Below are 18,896 nucleotides of genomic sequence, written 5' to 3'. Positions count from 1 at the left end.
TCTCTTCTTATACACAATTTTAGGCTTCAGGCAAAACATTCTTGGTTGTAAAGTAAATCGTTAACATATTTCTAATACAAAGGAAAAGCAGAGTCATGATGACATGTCCATATTTCACTTCGTGCTGCCTACAACAAATCATCCGGCAAGGGCCAACATTCCATCAGATATCGCTGGACCCCCAATAAAACGGGCACCTCCCTATCATAAAGTAAGTGAAGCAAAAGAGTAAAGACAGATGTGAGCAAGATACGGCGTGTGTGGGCAATGAGGAGGTTTATGGCCGGCTGAGCCCTGATGCTATCTTGCTTGGCCACTGGAGAGGAACTGACCTAACAGGTCCGGCCTGGGGCAATGGTTCCAACTTGCACAGGTCATGGAAAAGTCGATCAAGGTGTACGTGTCCTTCTGGGGTCGAATCCAGCTGGTTTATAAGCCTATGTAAAGGGCAACTCACAAAATAGCTGCCATACACAAAATGGAAGCCGAGGGTTCTGAACGAGAGTGACGATTTCAAAGTGGAATCGTCACTTGAATATGCTGAAAATACCTGTACAGGACGTACTCGTCATTCTCGGTCTTTTGGTACTAAATTCGTCAATTTACGATGAAGTTTTATTCTCGAGTGCAGACACATTACACAAGTCCAGAATTTTCAGTACTACAATCCCTCCTTTTGCCCTTACATAGGCAATTAATCTACCCTCATGTTAGTCTGAGTCCAGATCTATATCCCTAAAGTCATTGAGATGTTGCTGTAACATCATTCTAGTACTTAGTTCATCTCGTGACACAGATTTCCTTACACATGATGTAACACAGAGGCCACATATTGCAGGAGCACACTGTATGCATAGACAGAACAGGAAAAGAATGGCTAAGACCATCCCAATGACCATCAGAATTTTCCATCCCCAGGTGGATATCCGTTCCCAGAACCATCCCATTAGCGACCAATCTCCTTTATCCACATGAATAGATTCGGAAATCTTATGTAGTTTGGAGATGGCCTGGTACACTGTTGGAGCATTATCAGGGATGAAAATGCAACAACTTGATTGGATCAATCTGCATACTCCACCTCGGTCTGCAAGGATGACATCTAAGGCGACCCTGTTCTGAAGGGTCATAAGACGATCCGACTGGAGCTCAGCAGTCAAGTTACTAAGGGCACCAGCAGTTTCAGTCACGGTGGACTCAACTACCCTGGTCAATTGTCTTATGTTCCTACTGTTAGCCATGGATCCCCAGAACGGCAGAAAACCCTTTGCAAAGTCTCAATTCGTCATTCTCGGTCTTTTGGTACTAAATTCGTCAATTTACGATGAAGTTTTATTCTCGAGTGCAGACACATTACACGAGTCCAGAATTTTCAGTACTACAGTGGGACCGGGATCTGTCCATAAACGACTCAAAATCTTTTGTGATGCAGATGGGAACCCGCACAAAAAAAGACCTTTCAGTTTTGGGTAGGTACCGCAAAGATTCCCCGTACCGAAGTTTTCTCGTATCTGGGAGTTACTCAAGATGAGCATCTGAACGGGGGCCCATTAAAACGGAGAAAGAGGGGTGATATAGTGCAAGCAAATGCGGCCATTTTTAACTTTGCTACCAAACTAGGCAAAAGACCTATAGCAGCACTTCTAAAGAGATATCAGGCAAAATGTGTCGCGATGGCCACTTATGGTAGTGAAATATGGGGGCATGCAGTAAAGGGAGATTTTCAAGTGGCGGAGAATAAGTTCCTGAAGCGTTTATTGGGCGTCCCAATTGAAACTTCAAATATGGTTGTGCACGAAGAACTAGGGGTCCCTTTTTTGAGTGACACCATGGCTCTACGACCACTAACCTTCTGGTTGAAAATGTGGCAGAACAATGAGTTGTTACTGACCCAGCTGATTCTGAAAGAGTGCATGTCTCTGGATAAATCGCATTGTATACCATGGCTCAGATATATAAAGTCCAGTTTTAATAGATTAGGTAGACCACAATGATAAACCAAACCCGAAATGGCATTAAAAAGGATTTGGCTTGGGTCAGGGATTCTTTCTGTAGTTTAATGAAACTGAAGAGGGAAGAGCTGGAACTTCGGAAACCCAGTGTGCGGAAATATAACATTAGCGACAGAGCCTTATCTTTTGGGTTCTTTTAGCACATATGATCATTTCCTGTTGACTAGGTTCGGCCTTGGCTTTTTTTTTTAATCTCTTGCTAGCTTTTCCAAGGGGATGCACTAGAGGACCGCTCTTAGCATCCTGTGGCTGCGTCAGTGTGTCTCCATAGCATCTGCTTCGTTTTCTAGTCTTTTGCAGGTTCTATGTGATTCCCCAGAAAAAAAATATTGTTCCAATTTTAAGGAGAGAGAAATTTAGGCAGGCCCGCCCAGCTCTCATTTACCTACAGTTGCTGTCTGAAGACTCAGTCCTGTTTGTCCTTAATTATCCTAAATTTGCAGTAAAATGTAGGGAATCCTCTGAATAGATGGCAGCATTTTCGAGGGCTATACATTAACTTAGTCCCCTGCATGTGAGATATTTCTGTCAGGATTCTGGTTCCCATCTAATCACTGGTTTAATTGAACTCCTGACCCTATGGGTCTAAGCACTTAGTTGGGTACTTTATTTATGACTGCTTTTGTACATAATGAATTATGTGATGGTTTTATGAAATGTTATAACTGTTTTTATATATGTGAACTTTTATGGTTTTACAGCTGTAAACCGAATAAAGTTGTTTGACTGAATGGCCAAGATAACTCCAGTGATTCATGTTCTTCTTGGAGATAGATCAGAGTTTTGTCTAGTTGAGGTTTTGACTGATCATAAAAAAGCACAGAGGATTAATGTGCCTGCTGCAATGAACGCGTACCATGCAAATCACAAGGTGCATATAATGTAAAAAGGTCTGTGGGTTACTGCTTTTTAAGAGATCTCTTTTTGTTAGATGCAGTTTATAAATTAAAATCCTAATCTAGAACAGTGAATTATTACCGCGCGTCAGAGAGCTACATGCACACTGCAAAGTATAGATTAGAGCATAAATTAATGTTGCAAAAAGAGTTCTTTTGGGTAGAAATTGATTCTGATTATTAAAGAGAACCCCCATTTTCGAGTCTGAGTTTGTGCTTCTCCAGACCAAGCACTCTTAAACTATCCTGCCTACCAGTATGTATGACATTCGACTCCTACACCATGTAGTCCTTTGGCTTGTGTAACGTTTCCTATACGCTTATTTACACATGTATGATTGATTGTCTCTGTGTAATGTGTGTTTGATGGTAGAGTGCTCCGACACCCTACACTGGTGTGAGTGGTGCTCTATAATTAAATACATTAATCTGAAAGAGAGTGGTGATGGAGACTTGAGGAACACTGTTAAAAAGTGGTGGTGGTGGTGGTGGTGGTGGTGGTGGTGGTGGTGAAGGAATCCACCTCTGCCATGGATTGGGGGCATCTGGAAACCTTGTCGCACCGGGTGCCACCAGCACTAGCTGCACCAGCCCTGTTGGTAGGCCATCCTCAAAGTCTAGATTCTAAGAGTCTACAATAGGGTTATGGTAACTAATACACAGGCTAAGAAGATTGTTGTCTAATGACTTCACTTTGATTTTCCATTAAAAGTAGCTATTTTATTTGCATCTGTTTTATCTAAATTACTTGCAAAAGCAATATATTTCATTATTATCCTATTTATTGCTTTCCCTTCATTTTAATGTCTAAAGTACATCTCATCAGCAGTACTCTAATCTTTAACACCACATATAGACTAACTGCTAAACTCTCAAATGGTGACATTAAAATCCCCCATCCTAATTATAAAAGTAATAAGTTTACTTCCATATAAAACAAATTGTGGTGAAGACCATACTTCTAAAGCTTGAATAGAGTAATTTTTAACAAAAATGTCAACATGCCATCCGCCCTACTGGCAGGAGAGCGTATTGTCTTTTGGCAGAAGAAATAAAAGCCATGAATGTAAAACATGTCTGTCATCCAGATAGCTTGACAACAAATAATGTTTTATGAGAGAACAGATGTCATCCAATCTATATTGGAAACTTTAGTAAGGGAACCGCAATATTCCCTGGTGATAAGATTTGGGCTCCTCATATTTATGGATGTCTACCACCCACAGGAAACTATAATGGCCACAACCGATTCAGAAGTCGAGGCTAGAGCTTGGACCTCTCAATCTAAGTGGGGAGAACATGATCTTTCATAATGAGGAATGGAGTCACTCGTTGGCATTATATGCATTAAGGATTTCTAAACCGTTCTTAGTCAGCACATTGTGACTAACCTGGTTTCCATTCGCCAATATTTGTCCCTGCACGAGGAGTGGGCTCAAATTAGTTATAGCTGAGTTTGGCCTATAGAAATACTGAGAGGGTATGCAAGTATTCCATTGTGTTTTTAGGCAAGTATTTTAGACTATAAGGTTAATGCCTAACAAGCAGTGGATTTTTTAAATGAATCACCAAACATTCCTCTTTTTGTTTTTGTTTTTCTTGCAACGTGAGCCATCTAGCCCACAGTTCAGGCTAGGAGAATTTCATTATACAATTCCTCTTGATATCCTAAGTTTAATCCCTCGCAGTGCTCTACTTTGTGTTTCGAGGCTGCCCCGTCCTCATTTGATCTAGCAGTTACAGGTAATACATCTGCAAGTACAATGGCATATGGTGTACAACCAGGTGGTAATTGTAGAATGTCTGTACAATTGGTAAGGCCTGAATTTACCACAGACATCCCTTTATGAATTGCTTGATAGTGAGTGCTTTGCGTGGGGTCTTTTTGTACCCTCTTAGGGTCTACTAAATGTGTTCTCCCTTGGGCTTCCATTGATATCGTATGTCTGACCTCGTTACTTCCGGACAACTATGAACAGTGTTGGGGGGGTGCTAGAGGGCGTCCAGCAAGATGCCGCACCTATGTTAGGCTCTTGCAGCTCTGGCTCTTATCCGCCCAATATCCTCTTCATCCCACAAGACACCCGCTTGCTACTCACTGCGGTTTGCTGCTCACGCCCGGAGAAGATGCTGTGGTGATTTGAGCTGTCTAGACCCCTCTGCAGACGAAATCCGAATGTGCTGAGCACCCCGCGGCGGGGACAAGATGGCGGCCTGGTCTGTCCGCGACCGGCTCGGACCTAGGTGGGCCTGCTGGAGACTGCGCTGCCCCATACAAGCCGATTAGACCTGGACATCGTTGCTGCTGATCTCCTGACTGACCCGCGGTGGAACGTGGGATCTGCCTTCTGCCATCGCCGTGGGTGAGAGGCAGAGTCTTGGAGCTTCGGCCGGGACCGTGGGAGAGGAACAGCCGGAGCGGCAGAGGCTGATGGGGGCCCGTGGCTGCGCTCGGAGGACTCTGGTGCGGAGGCGTGCGTCGGAGGAGCCGCCAGACCCTTGTGCGGCCCGCGGGGGAGGCTGGCGCGGCTCCTGCGCGCCGCCCCCCTGACCGACTGGGGCCTCTGGGCGCTGTGGAGGGCATCGGGCGCCTGGGCTGAGCCAACAAAGAAGCCGACTATCCGAAGGTAGGAGACCTCTTTCTACATGCTCTGGACGGTGCCCGAGCTAACTAGGCGCCCCTCCCCGCCACCCCCCACGGGGAAAATAGTCACATGGGTTGCGCACTGCTCGGCATTTGACAGACCTGGTGAATGCGGTGGCCTGCGGCTCTGGCATAGCCCCGACTGAACGAACCAGCCCCCACACGCTCGGGCCAGAGTGACCCACTCCCGGCAATTTGGCGAAGCTGTCTGCAACAGCGTGACGCCTGGAGCTGTTGGACTGGACCCCCCCTCTACATTGCAGCAGGCACGATAACTGGCGGGAGGTGCAGGGGACCACGAAGGCAGCGGTTGCCCGCCCCAACCTGCACTTGTGGACATGATTACTGAGGCCAGCACCATACGGGCCCCCCCTGGATAGCGCGCAGGGAGTGGGGAAAGCACTCGCAGCTAGCACCAGCTAGCACCAGATAGTGGGAGTTTGACACCACGCCGCATACTGCCTCACCTGTTTGGAGCCCACCATTGCCGAAACGGACTGCCCCCCAGACAGAGCTCCATGCGTGCTAGACACTCCGGCAACTGAGCACGAATAACCCAAGCTCATCTTCTTCGTTTGCGGCCTCCCTGCACTCCTCATTGTCTGGCGGCGCTACTACCGCAGATGGAGTCCTGTTGGCCCTGCGGGACCCCGCACATGAACGGAGCACGCCACTGCAGGAGCTGAGGTTACGACTGAGAGACAACCCTTGCGGGATCGGCCACGGCCCCCCACACCTTAAACCCAGTTCTGAGTCCCCGAGGATTCCGACGCGGGTCCGGCGCACACGGCTTGCTGACTGCCCGTGGTGGCCTGCCCTCCCTTTGTCACAGCTGCTAAAGCTTTGGCCTAACTGATTGCTGCACCACCTCCTCTCCTCTCACCTGGCAAACATGGGGAAACCAGACGGGCGACAGCCTAAAATTACCTTCGAGGCTCGCAAGTTAACACGCTCACAGATGGAGCTGGACGATGAACAACAAGGTACATCGACTACTTCCACTGCAGACCTCAAGGAAATACTGTTAGTGATGCAGTCGAGCCTAACCTCTATAGAGTCTAAAATGGACTCCATGACTGCTAGACTGGACGGACTGACGCATAGAGTGGAGAAACATGATGATCGTATTATGGAAACAGAGCATTGCATCTCGGATCTGGAAGACACAGCCAGCGCCACCACGAGTTGCATCCTCGAAATGGAGAAGATCCTCAAGGTAATAGCCGCCAAGAACGAGAATTTGGAATCCCACTCAAGAAGGAACAACTTGAGAATCCTCGGCGTATCCGAGTCCACAGCCACAGGGAAGATGGAGTTTGTGGAACGGCTACTCATCACACTTTTCGGGAGAACGGCCTTCTCGCAGGTCCTGGTAGTTGAGAGGGCACATCGTTCACTGGCGAGTCGGCCGGCTCCGGGGGCCTCTCCCAGGGCCATAATAGCCAAACTGCTCAACTATCGAGACCGGGACACTGCTCTCTGACTCTCTAGGGAAAAAGGGCAACTGCGACATGAAGGAATGGAGATCTCGATTTATCCTGATTTCACCATGGCTGTCCAGGACCAACGTCGGAAATTTCTGCTGGTAAAGAAAAAATTGCAACAGGTGAATATCCCTTATGCCATGCAATTCCCGGCCCGCCTCAAGGTTACACACTTAGGGAAGCACCATTTCTTCACCAACCCACTGCACGTTCAGGACTTCCTTAAATCTCTGCCCATGAATGCTGCGGGAGGGCAGTCCCCTGCCCGCCGCCCTGATGGCGGGGAGGGCACGTCCGACGTGGAATAACAAAAGAACAATTGTCGCACCGCATAGAACTGCGATATGCCAAAACCCGACGGTTGCACCTGTAATGCCTTAGACATCCGACAACTACTGAATGATAATGACCTCCCAGCCCTCATTGTGCAGAATGATCCTGAGCAGGCGGCTCACTACTAAGTTACAGACCATGATGGGATAACATGCAGGAGGAAATGCTCTGGACTGTGACTGAGAGGGCCCACTGCCCGGTATAGCTGATGACAATCTGCTGGAGAGCTTGCTGCCACCCCTCCAAATGCGATACGGGACAGTGTGTCAGGAAAATACCCTCTAGCTGCTCATTGAACGGGCATTTCACGACCAAAACAACTGCACTTGCTTTAACTGGGGTTTGGGAGACACTGCAACACATGCAACGAACATTAAAGAGTTCCTATTTCAGTAACTTGGAGATGAAACGACAAACTACCGCCCGAGCACCCTCGCTCGAGCGAGTAAAGACTGATCGCCTTCTAGAAGCTACCCACCAGGCAAACCCTCAGAACTTTCTCGATTCTTTTGGGTACTTTTTTTACCTCATTTCCCCCTGTTGGGCGATGGACGGAAGATGTTATGGGGAGGGGGGCGGGAAGGGACACGGTGAGATTGGGTCACCGCTGTGGGAGGAGGGAGGGAAAAGTATTCGCTAAGACATACTGCCGCCTGCATAAGGATGTAGGCAGTGAAATTTGTTTTTGTACTGTTTTTTTTCTACCTTAAATAAAGGTTTTTTCAAAACTTAAAAAAAAAAAAAAACTACGAACAGTGTTCGGAGCGGTGGTGGGTGAGCCATGCCCGAGGTATTGGTAAACTTGGAAGTCGAAAGGCTTAGGTTTACATGGTATAAAATCTTATCTACCAAAGCCACATTCTTGGCTCCCATGTTTATGCAAAAAATTATTAATGATTATTTCAAGTTATTTTTAAAACAAATTGATTATATAATTCTAACATCTGGTTTTGCATATTCATGGTTACAGCCTTTTTTCGGAACAGCCATCATTGCCCCCATTATTTAATAGATTAACGTGACTCTTCTAGGCCTCGTGGACTGGGACTGTAGAGCGCAGTGTGCACATTGACTTTTTATAGGTTCTACCGGCGCCCTCCTTTCTCTTTTTATGCATGGGGATCTTAGTGAGGTCGAAGGTCCTTGCATTGCTTCCGGTGTATTCTGCTGTAAAGAAGCAGTGGTGGGAGAGCTAAGTGTAGTATTTGATTTTGGCCCCAAGGTAGTTTCCACTGTTCCTCCATTTCATGGGCCGACACCCTCCTTATATAAGCCAACCTCCCCGATGTCTGTTGAAGCTTGTGATTTCAAAGGGAGATTGTACGATTGGCGCTAGACTCCATCAATCCTTTCCTCTTTTATCTCAATTTCGGAGGATATTACCCCCATACCAGAGGTTAGATAGTTTGTAATGGGGGATGTTGATTTGACAACATCATCCTTGCTGTTTGATAAGGACATATCCTTAATTTGCTAATGCCACAAGTATAGATTGCGAAAGCCTACCTCCCTGCAAAAATGAATTTGCCTAGGTTAAAAATGCTTCAGGCCCAAGAGGGTTGGCCCACCCCAGCCTCGAACAGATGCAGATGGGCTTGCTCTTGGCCTTGTCTTCGCCTGGACGTCTATTGCTGGCTCAAGCCCCTTTTTTGTAGCTCCTCTAACCACCTCCAGATTGGGTGGGGATTATGGGCCCTGTAGTCTTGGCCCCCAACGAAGTCACCAGGCAAGCGTCAAACCAGCAGGAAAAAGTGCATCCCGCGCTGCGAGCTCAAGGCACTTCTTTGTAGGTCCTGTCACTTCCTTCAAAAGACGTGGGATTATGGGCCTTGTAGTCCTGGCCTCAAACAATCACCAGGTAAGTGGTAAACCAGCTGGAGAGAGCACGTAAACCAACATTGGTCTTTATTTTTTCCTTTGTATTTTTACTCTGACAGTGATGGATATCTTGCAGGTTCACAGACAGATTTCAGGATTTGTTGATTGTTTTTTATTACGTACAGTTGCACCCCTTCCATTGCTCTTCAACATACTCCAGTCCATTCTAGGTAGTTGGTCAGCACTGGCGGACCTCTTTAGATTCAATTATTAATTATTTGGCTGTAGTTTGGATCCATTTGAGAAATTTTTGATTTGTTCGGTGAAAGTGTAAACATAGTAGAGTGATAACGTGCCTGTGATTAGTCCAGTTTATGGGGGATATTGAAGAGGTTTACTGGGGCAAAAGGAAAGAATATGATCTACTGTGTTGGGTGGGTTATGTAATGACGTACCATATACTGAGGAAGGTAAGCAAATATGAGTAGGTGGTGGCCTGCAGTTTTCGCCATGCCTCAAAATAACTACAAGATTAAGTGCTAAAAATCAATGTGCTTATTGAATAGCCGACATAATGTATGTGCGTTCTTTTGGGTTGTGGAAAGGTTCAATATAAAAAAGTGATTTTTTTTTTTTTTGATCAGGAACTTTTTTTAGTAGATTTTGTTTTTTATTTTTATGGTGTTCCTCTTCTGGCTTATAATTATATGTTGCATTTTATTGTACTATTTTGAATTTAGTGTAATCGTGAGCGAACCAACATTTTTACTGTCATTTAAGCTAATGCTTTTTTTAAGGCTTCATAATTTTAATTATTGCGAGGTAGAATGAATCTTCAACTCATTTAAAGGTGCTCATGTGTGGTTTTCGTGCAGATTGAAAGTGGCGTTAAGAGAAGGTCGTCATTTCGGTAGAATGTCTGAACAGGTGAATGTTCCTGCCAATGTAAAGCGGGTCAGCCCAGGGTTTCTGTGTTGCCTTTTTCAGTATAGTGCACGTGCTGCCCTTGAGCAGGATCTAGCAGTGTGTAGTGTTCCCTCCTACTCCCCCCTCCCCCGAGGTCGAATTTTCTTGCATGTCTGCTGAAAGCCCTGTAAAGTCCAGGCTCTGCAGATGGAACTCTTAATACAGCTCATCCTTTAACTATGAATGTGATGACTTTGAAACAAACTCACTTTAAGTTACTAGTGGCTGGTCATGTTGTTTAAACGATCACCATCTTGCTTTGATATTCAAACTTTATTCAATTCAGCGTGTTTTTTTGTGTTTTTTTTTTGTTCAACTTCTTTGAAAAATCACTCATGGTTGCTTGCACAAGAAGACTTAGCAACAACAGCATACAATAGCACTAGGTTGTAATTGCATAATTCATAGGTAAGGTATCACGTTTCGCAGACAATCGCAGAGTGGCCATTAGGAGTGATTTTGTGGACCACAAACATAATAAGTAAGTTCATGTGCTCCTGCACGCTAGACAAGCACCTGGCACAACTCATTGGAGCTATGATATGCCATTCCCTATTCTCTTTAACTCAGTTATCACCTCTGTCTCATCTCCAAGCCTCCCAGACAGAAAAACGTCATTAATCAATTCTTTGGTTCCTCACCACTTCATCTGTCCGACATGGTCACACCACCTGAATGGATGACTTCAACTTCATACACTACTTAAGCTAAAAAAATACGAAAACTCAAGAGATCCCCTCCTCAGTCTCATAGACCCACTCCATGTGTTACGGAATGTTTAGTATGTCACACAACCAACACACCCAAAAAGAGCACTCCCTCGACCTTGTTTTCTCAATATCACCAACAGTCCAATACAAACCAACCAAACCACTAGACTGGCCATTGATCTGACTACTTCACCATCCCGATCTCTCTTTTCACCATTCTACTAACAAACCAAGATCAACCCAAAAGAGAAGACTAAACATTCAGAGCTTTGAAAGACCTATCTATAGAAAGTGCAAAAGAGGATGTCCAGCATTATGCAATCACCTCTGTCTGACACAAACTCTTCTAAATAACTTCAACACTTTTTGGGGGAAATGGCCCAATTAAATCTCACAAGTGCAAGCCAAAGACCTTGCTGACAATCAACAACCCACCTGCCAACAGGGAAGAAAATGGAACTAAAACAGAACTACTAATGATATTGGAATCCCTTTGTGCAACCTGCTGCCAGCTCATCACATCAGCCAAAGCAGAGTACTGTTGCAACACCACCAACAAACCCACTACTAATGCAAAACGCTTTTCAAGAAAAGTACTGCATCATCCCCCTGCCAGACTCACCTGTTCCTCACTCAACAGAAAAGTGCAATGCCATCAACCTCTTGAGTCAATTCAGAAGATTCAACAAAACATTAACTACACCAAGCCTGCTTTGTCTCTTACTCCCACGCCCTTCGGGAGAATCCTGCAAGGGTCCTCCTTCGAAGCCCTCATTGCTTGCAAATCTCACTTACCTACTCATTGCTTGCAAATCTCACTTACCTACTCGACTACCTCAAAGCCACTTATGAAGAGGTCTTGCTCTCATTCTTAATCAAAGTTCCTACTGTGGACGCTCTAACCCCCACCCTCCATTGTTCAATGCCTTCCTCACTCAAAGCATATTCTCAGAAACTGTCAAGACAGACCAGATCCTCTCATTTATTAAAAAACCTACACCAGACCCATTAATGCTATTTCCTACATGACTACCAGTCTGGCTTTAGCTCAAACTGAAGCATGGAAACCGCTACCTTACACACTTTAAAAAATGTCCTCCTGATCAGATATTGATCCCTGCTTTCTGATATTGCTGGACCTCTCGGCTGCCTTCAACACAGCTGACCATCTCACCCATCTATATGCACCCTGGAGTCTGCCACGGAATTCTTGTACAATGCCCTTCAGTGATCCTCCTTTTACCTTTCCAACCGACACCAGCTTGTTCATATGGCGCCTCCTGGTCCCAAATGATTCCTATCGCCTTTGGAGTCCTCTGGGGATTCACACTGTCCCTGGTCACTTTCACCCTTTATGCACAGCTGCTTGGTGTTCTGCTTGGAAATAACATCAAGATTTACCAATCTGCCAATGAAGCAAACTCTACGTGAAAGTCTATTCTGCTTCAGACATCAATACATCAGACTCTGCCTGCACATCAACCACACCTGGACGTTCGTGCCTACCTGAATCTCAGCCCAACCAAGACAGAATTTCGGTTATTTGCTTAGAACAACAAACAAGAAAGTACAAACTGGCTTAATGACACAAACCTCGGTTGCCTAGAACCCCAACTTTCACTGTATGCCAAGTCACTCGGATTCATCCTGGACACCAGCCTCACCCTCAAGGAATACATTGATCGAAAAACTAAATTACCTGGTACTGCCTATCTCTTCTAAAGAAAGAGAAGCAGTTTCTTCAAAGTGACTTCAGACCTGTTATTCAAGCCTTCATACTCTTGCATCTGAAGAAAATATCCTGCTCCATAGCCTCTTAGACTGCATAGCCTCCTCTTAAAGGCATCCTACACACCGCAGCAGGTCTCATCCTGGGCCAGAAGCAATATGATCACATTACCCCTAACCTGATGGCACTCCGTTGGCCCTCCTTTCTGTCCACCTAATCTTCAGAATCAGTTACAAAGCATTGTAACAAGCACCCCACATACATTGTGGACCAGCTCACATCTTTGGCGGCTCATGGCACACCTGCAGTCAGGCCACCATCGGACCACAGACTAAGAAGCGTGAAAAAGAAGGCAGCAGGCCTTTCCCATTTATGCTCCCGGGATCTGGACAATTTCCACATATCCAAAATGACTGCCCAAGATCTGCTCCAATTTAAGAAAGTTAGATACTTCTTTAAAGAACACTTCATTAGAGGGCAGTAAGACTGCTACCTCTCCTATCACTTGTCTGTGTGGTTTCCTTTGGCCCTGTACTGCACTCTGATTCGTTTTTGGCTGGGTTCACACAGTACAAATACTACATGCATACATGAGGGCATACATACAGGGCCTGGATGGCGTAGGAAATGGAATGTTATGTTAAGTGGGTTTGTATAGCGCATGGCTTCCCCAGCAACAAGGTGTCCCAGTGCTGGCGGACCGGAGACAAGCTAGATGGAGGCAAACAGCCAGGTTTTGATCAGTTTCCTGATGGCCCAGTGGTCAGTTGTGCCGCAGGAATCCAGAGGGATGGAATTCCATAGTGCAGGAGCCAGATATTTAAAGGATCGATCCCTGGCTCCGCAACGGCGGACCCGTGGCATACACAGCAGATGTTGATCAGTAGAGCGCAGCGTACGCAGAGGCGTATAGGGGGAGCAAAGTTCCTGCAAGATTTAGGGGCCTTGGCCATGTACAATCTTATGCTTGGTGCAGAGGGTTTTAAACTGAACTCTGTTTAATTGGCAGCCAGTGTAAGCGGCAAAGGAGGTTCGAGGTATGACATTTCCTAGGGAGGGAAAACAGAGTGCGAGGAGCTGCCTTTTGTACCCGTTGGAGTCTTGCAGTGACTGTTTTGTTTACTCCAAGTAGAAGGCCATTACAGTAATCCAGGCGTGACTGGACTGCTGATTGGACTATCAGTTGGCGGGTGGGGGTGTCAAAATATCCTAACATGGGTTTTAGGCCGCGCAGAAGCAAAATCGGTGCCTGCGACTTTTTTTGCATGGGGCTCAAATGAGAGGGTGGTGTCCACTAGGATCCCTAGGTCTTTAACTGTGTTTTTCGGCGTGGGAGGGGTGCCTAGGGTCGCAGGCGACTACTGGTAATCCCACTTGTGGGTGTCCTGGCCAACCACGAGTAGCTCAATCTTTGCTGAATTAAGCTGTAAATAGTTGTTTGCCATCCAGTCTGCAATGGCTTGAACATCGGCTCGAAATTTCAATTGGTCCAACGCAGGGTTGTTGGAGAAGGTGAACACCAGCTGGGTGTCATCCGCGTACGATCCCATTTTGATGTCTCTCTCTTTAGCCAGGAGGGCCAGAGGGTGGACTTACACGTTAAACAATGTTGGGCTTAAGGCTGAGCCCTGCGGGACACCACAGCTGAGAGGGTAGTTACTGGACAGGTGGGGGGGGGCATGAACCTGTCAGGAATGTTCTGATAGAAAAGAGGCAAACCACCCCAATCTCTTCTAGTCGTTGGTGAAGGATTTTATGGGAGACCGTGTCAAAGGCCGTGCTGAGGTCAAGTAAGAATAGAGCTGCGGTATTGCCGTTGAAATATTCTTAGCCATTGGCAATCGCTAGGGCTGCATTATAGACATACACCTGTGGTCATTGTGCTACAGGATTCAGATGATCTCTGACTGGTGATGTCTAAGTAGGCCATACCTGATGGGGGGGATTAGGTGTGCTCCCAACTGGGGGAGACCTGGCCTGGCCCTTTTTAAAACTCACATGTATTAATTTGTTTTCAAATTACAATGTAAACACCCGCCTCTGTATGGCTCAGTCACAAATCTTCAATCAAAATCTCTGGATTGACATCTTTCATTATACTGTTTGTACTTTTTTTAAACTATTTACTCAGAAGATTTTTGTCCTGTATGATGATGATCGGCAGAAAAATATATCCAACTTTGTTCGGATTTCTTACTTTTAGGAACAAATCCCTGTTCCGGTGTATCATCCAACACCCAGCCAGACACGGTTGGCAACCCAACTGACGGAAGAAGAGCAGATCAGAATAGCACAAAGGATCGGCCTTATACAGCACCTGCCGAAAGGAGTCTATGATCCAGGAAGAGATGGTTCTGAAAAAAAGATCAGAGAGTAAGTCACCGAAACGCATTTCATTTGATTAGTTACTCTTCATCTCACAAACTTTTTCATGTCTAGATATTTCAAACTTTCAAGTATGATCATACATGTTTATGGGATCTGACTCAAGATCTGTTGGGTAGAACAGTGCACTGCAGATGGGCTTTGACCAGCTCCCTTCACCCACTGCTTGATGAAACTGCCACATTTTGGACCAGCAACTGGGCCAGGTTTACATTTTGGAATAGTGATTGGTCAAAGAAAAGACTCCATCCATAGACCATGCAGCTTCTCTACCTTTGATCCTAGGCCTCTCATTGTCCATCCCGAACTTCCGGTGGCTTCTCTGCCCGTGCCAACAGCTCTCTCATTTTTTCCATTAGTAAAGATTTCTGAGTGATGGTGCAGATTAATCCATTTGTAAGTGAATTTGCAAATATGATCATACAGCAAGGATTACGAAGCAAAGGTGTGAATACGAACACACACCAAGGTTTGTGAAAGGACAAATCTGTCAATGTGATAGAATTATTGAATGATGTAGTCTGGGCATGCGTTCACCATTCCTGGATAAGGGGGCTAATCGCGGGACACATTCAAAGTCTCATAATGTTTATGCAACTATCTGCATTCACTGATTGATTTATTACTGAATGATGGTTCAAGTTTGGCTACGTACTCATTGTTGGTGCAAAGGTGACCATGCATTCAAGATTAGTGAGTGATGGTACAGATCTGAACACATGTTAAGTATTATATGATGGCACAACTTCAAATAAACCACAATATGGGCATTTAATCAGGATTCGTGAGCGATGATGTGAACCTGAACACACAGGATTAGTGAGCAGCAGTGTAAATCGGAACATATTTGCAAGATCAATCATTGGTGGTGTAAATAAATCTGTGAGGCCAATACTTCTAAGTAGAGCTGCAAATGGGGACAGCGCTCATGATTTGAATGCATATCTGCAGTTGCATTCAAGATTGAGTGATTGTGCTTTTCTGAACACAGGGTAAGGATTACAGATCGAAAAGGCAAGTTGAGATCTGGTCTAAAGATTAAGGAGTAAATTTTTAATTTCAAAAAAGCTTTATTCGATCATTTAAAAAACAATCATAAAAGCACATAAGAAGATACATTAACATACATAACAACTGTAAAATTTAAAGATAAAAATTCATTACAATCACAAAGAAGGGAGAGGTAACAAGTGGACAATAGCAGCTAAGTTTACGGGAAACGGTACATTCACAGTTGGGTTGTAAAGTCCATACTTTTCCTAGCGGACACGGATTTCAAAATAAATGTCGCTACAAAAAACACACATCTGGTACATCAAGTGCAAATAAAAACCTCATGGCAGTTTTAACAGTTGACACAGAGTATTTTTTTAAAAGCGATTTAAGGTAGGTAGTACGGAGATACAAGTACAAAGGACAAATAAGCAAAAAGTGCACAGTGCTCTGCTTCGAAGTCCCGTCACATGGACAGGAAATCGACGTATACTTATTAATCAGGGGAAAAGCCACCAGATTATGAACAATACCTAATCTTAGTCTGGTAAGGACATACTGGTGAGATTGCTTAGTGACCACTTTTAAATACTTCGAAAAGCCATAGCATGCCAGGTTATTAGAATGATAAAATTGATGTGTTACAAACAGGCAGCTGGCTTCACTATGCAATTTTGCTTTAACCCCCAGATAGACCTGTTTATGCTCCTGTTTTGAAATATCAGTAGCGCTAGCTGGGTCCGCAAAAACATCCATATCAAACACGTCTCTAAATGATGTTACAACGTATTTAAGCCATGGGATCAGACTATATTTATCCAAACTGAGGCAGTCGTTAATGATTCTCCTAGTGAAACCAGTTTCGTCCTTGGCCCAGATAGATCTCCAGGCCAATAGTGGTCTCAATCCTATTCGATCAGTCAAAAATTCCAGCCCAACTTCTTGATGAACCAGCTCATTAGAGGCTGAGGTTGGGAGACAAAGAAGCCTCTTTAAAAAGTCATTTTCCGCCACTTGCAAGTCCCCATGGCGACAGTGTCCCCAAACACCTGACCCATAGAGTGCCACTGGAGCACATCTATGTCGGTATACATACAACATGTCATATATACGACGACTTCCTATTTTAGAGGCAAATTTAAAAACGCCAAAAGCACCCTTGCCCATCTTAGCCTTAATATTAAGTATCTCCTGTGTCCACGTGCCACTGCTACTAAAGGTAATGCCTAAATGACAGAATTTGTCCACCACTTCAATTTTCTGATCCTCAAACTGGAATGATCTTAACTTCCTTACCTTCTTCCCACAAGCCATAATAAAAGTTTTCGAGGTATTAATTTTTAGTTTCCTCCCCTTAATAAAATTAATAAAACTGTCCATTAATCTCTGCAGATCGACCGGTGTTCTAGATAATAGGACTGTGTCGTCTGCGTAAAGCAGTACGGGGTTCGCTTGGCCCTCAACGAGCTGTGCATCAGCATTAGCCAATTTCAACTCGGAATCCATGGCATTAATAAAAAGGGAGAAAAGGAGTGGGGCAAGGACACAGCCTTGCCTAATACCTGATTTGACCTTGATGTTATTGGTACATTCCCCCGCTTGGCCAAATCGAATCTGGGCCGACAACTTACTATACAATCTAGCCAAAAAATGAATAATTGCAGCAGGGGCACCCATATCTAGTAAGGTGGTCCACAGTAGAGCATGGTCCACCAGATCAAATGCACTGGTGAGGTCCGCAAAACAGAGGAATAACGAGACCTGCTTGGCCCGGGTGTATTTCCCAATAATTAAATCTAGGTTAATACATTGTTCAATGGTACCGGGGCCCTTGCGGAACCCGAATTGGGAATCCGCAAGGATACCATTAGCCTCTGCCCACTCCTCCAGTCGCAACAAGAGCACCCTACTCATTATTTTCAGGAATGAGTCTGGAAGGGAGATAGGGCGATAGTTCTTAGCCTCGCCTCTGTCTCTCTTCTTGTAAATTGGTATAATTATGGACTCGCCCCATGTTTGGTGGGGTGCATTCCTTAACTGCCGCATTAAAAACCTGGGTCAAGAGAGGGCCCCATAACAATGAGTCCGCTTTATACAGGTCGACCGGCACCCCGTCAGGTCCAGGGGCCTTCCCTCCCTTGCTATTCCGGATAGCATTATCAACCTCTAGTGTTGTGATATTAAGGGGTAAATTTGGGCCGGGGACTACGGCCCCAGAACATGTGGAATCTTCCCCGGCCGGGTCAAATATACCAGTGAAGTACAAAACCAAGCTTTCCTCGCTGACCTGGGCAGATAACACCGGGAATTCCTCTTTCTGAAGGAAGGGGCTATTTACAGTATTCCAAAAAAGCTTACTGTCCCGGAGCTCTGCCGCTTTCGAGAGATTGTCCCAAGCTTCCTCCCTTAACTCTTGCTTCCTGCATTTCAGATGGTTTTTATAGGTTGCCCTAAGAGATTTAACAACTTCCCTATCCCAGCTTGAGGGCTTTCTTTAATTCTCGTAAAGACTTAGTGCAGGCCCCGTCAAACCAGCCTACAGTCACCATAGTACTACTGGCCTTGGTGATAGTTAAAGTCCTTTTAATTATTTCATTTAATTTCACAAAGTCGGCAAGAATACATAATGCGCCTGTATTAACATCTAGGCAGCGCTGCAACTCCTGAAGACTAGCTGCCACGATTTTAGTCAGCAACTTCTCTGAATTATCCCCGCACCATTTAATCCTGATGCCGTTCTGTCTACAGGGAATTATTTCGGCAACAGTCCTTCGGGCGGCTTGAGCCTTCCTCCCCCAAACTGATGTAAACATAGTAATGCAGTTATGGTCACTAAGGGCCAAATCGACAATTTCCGGAATAGCGCAGAGAAAGCTGATATTTACAGAGACCAGCAAATAGTCAATGACAGAGGCTGAGTTCCTCC

General features: G+C 45.2%; 1 protein-coding gene across 1 annotated transcript in view; it reads left to right on the top strand.

Annotated features, from left to right (window-relative positions):
* RNF11 (ring finger protein 11) overlaps positions 1–18,896 on the top strand; it is a 164,565-nt gene that overhangs the window by 60,327 nt on the left and 85,342 nt on the right. The window contains exon 2 of the mRNA XM_078670892.1: positions 14,796–14,965. Within this exon, the coding sequence (XP_078527018.1) occupies positions 14,796–14,965 (170 nt within the window). The remainder of the gene's footprint in view (positions 1–14,795; positions 14,966–18,896) is intronic.

Source organism: Lissotriton helveticus, chromosome 1_2 (assembly GCF_964261635.1).
Source record: "Lissotriton helveticus chromosome 1_2, aLisHel1.1, whole genome shotgun sequence".
Classification (NCBI taxonomy): Eukaryota; Metazoa; Chordata; class Amphibia; order Caudata; family Salamandridae; genus Lissotriton; species Lissotriton helveticus.
The sequence above is the reverse complement of the archived record's forward strand: the minus strand, read 5'-3'. Positions and strand labels throughout refer to the sequence as shown.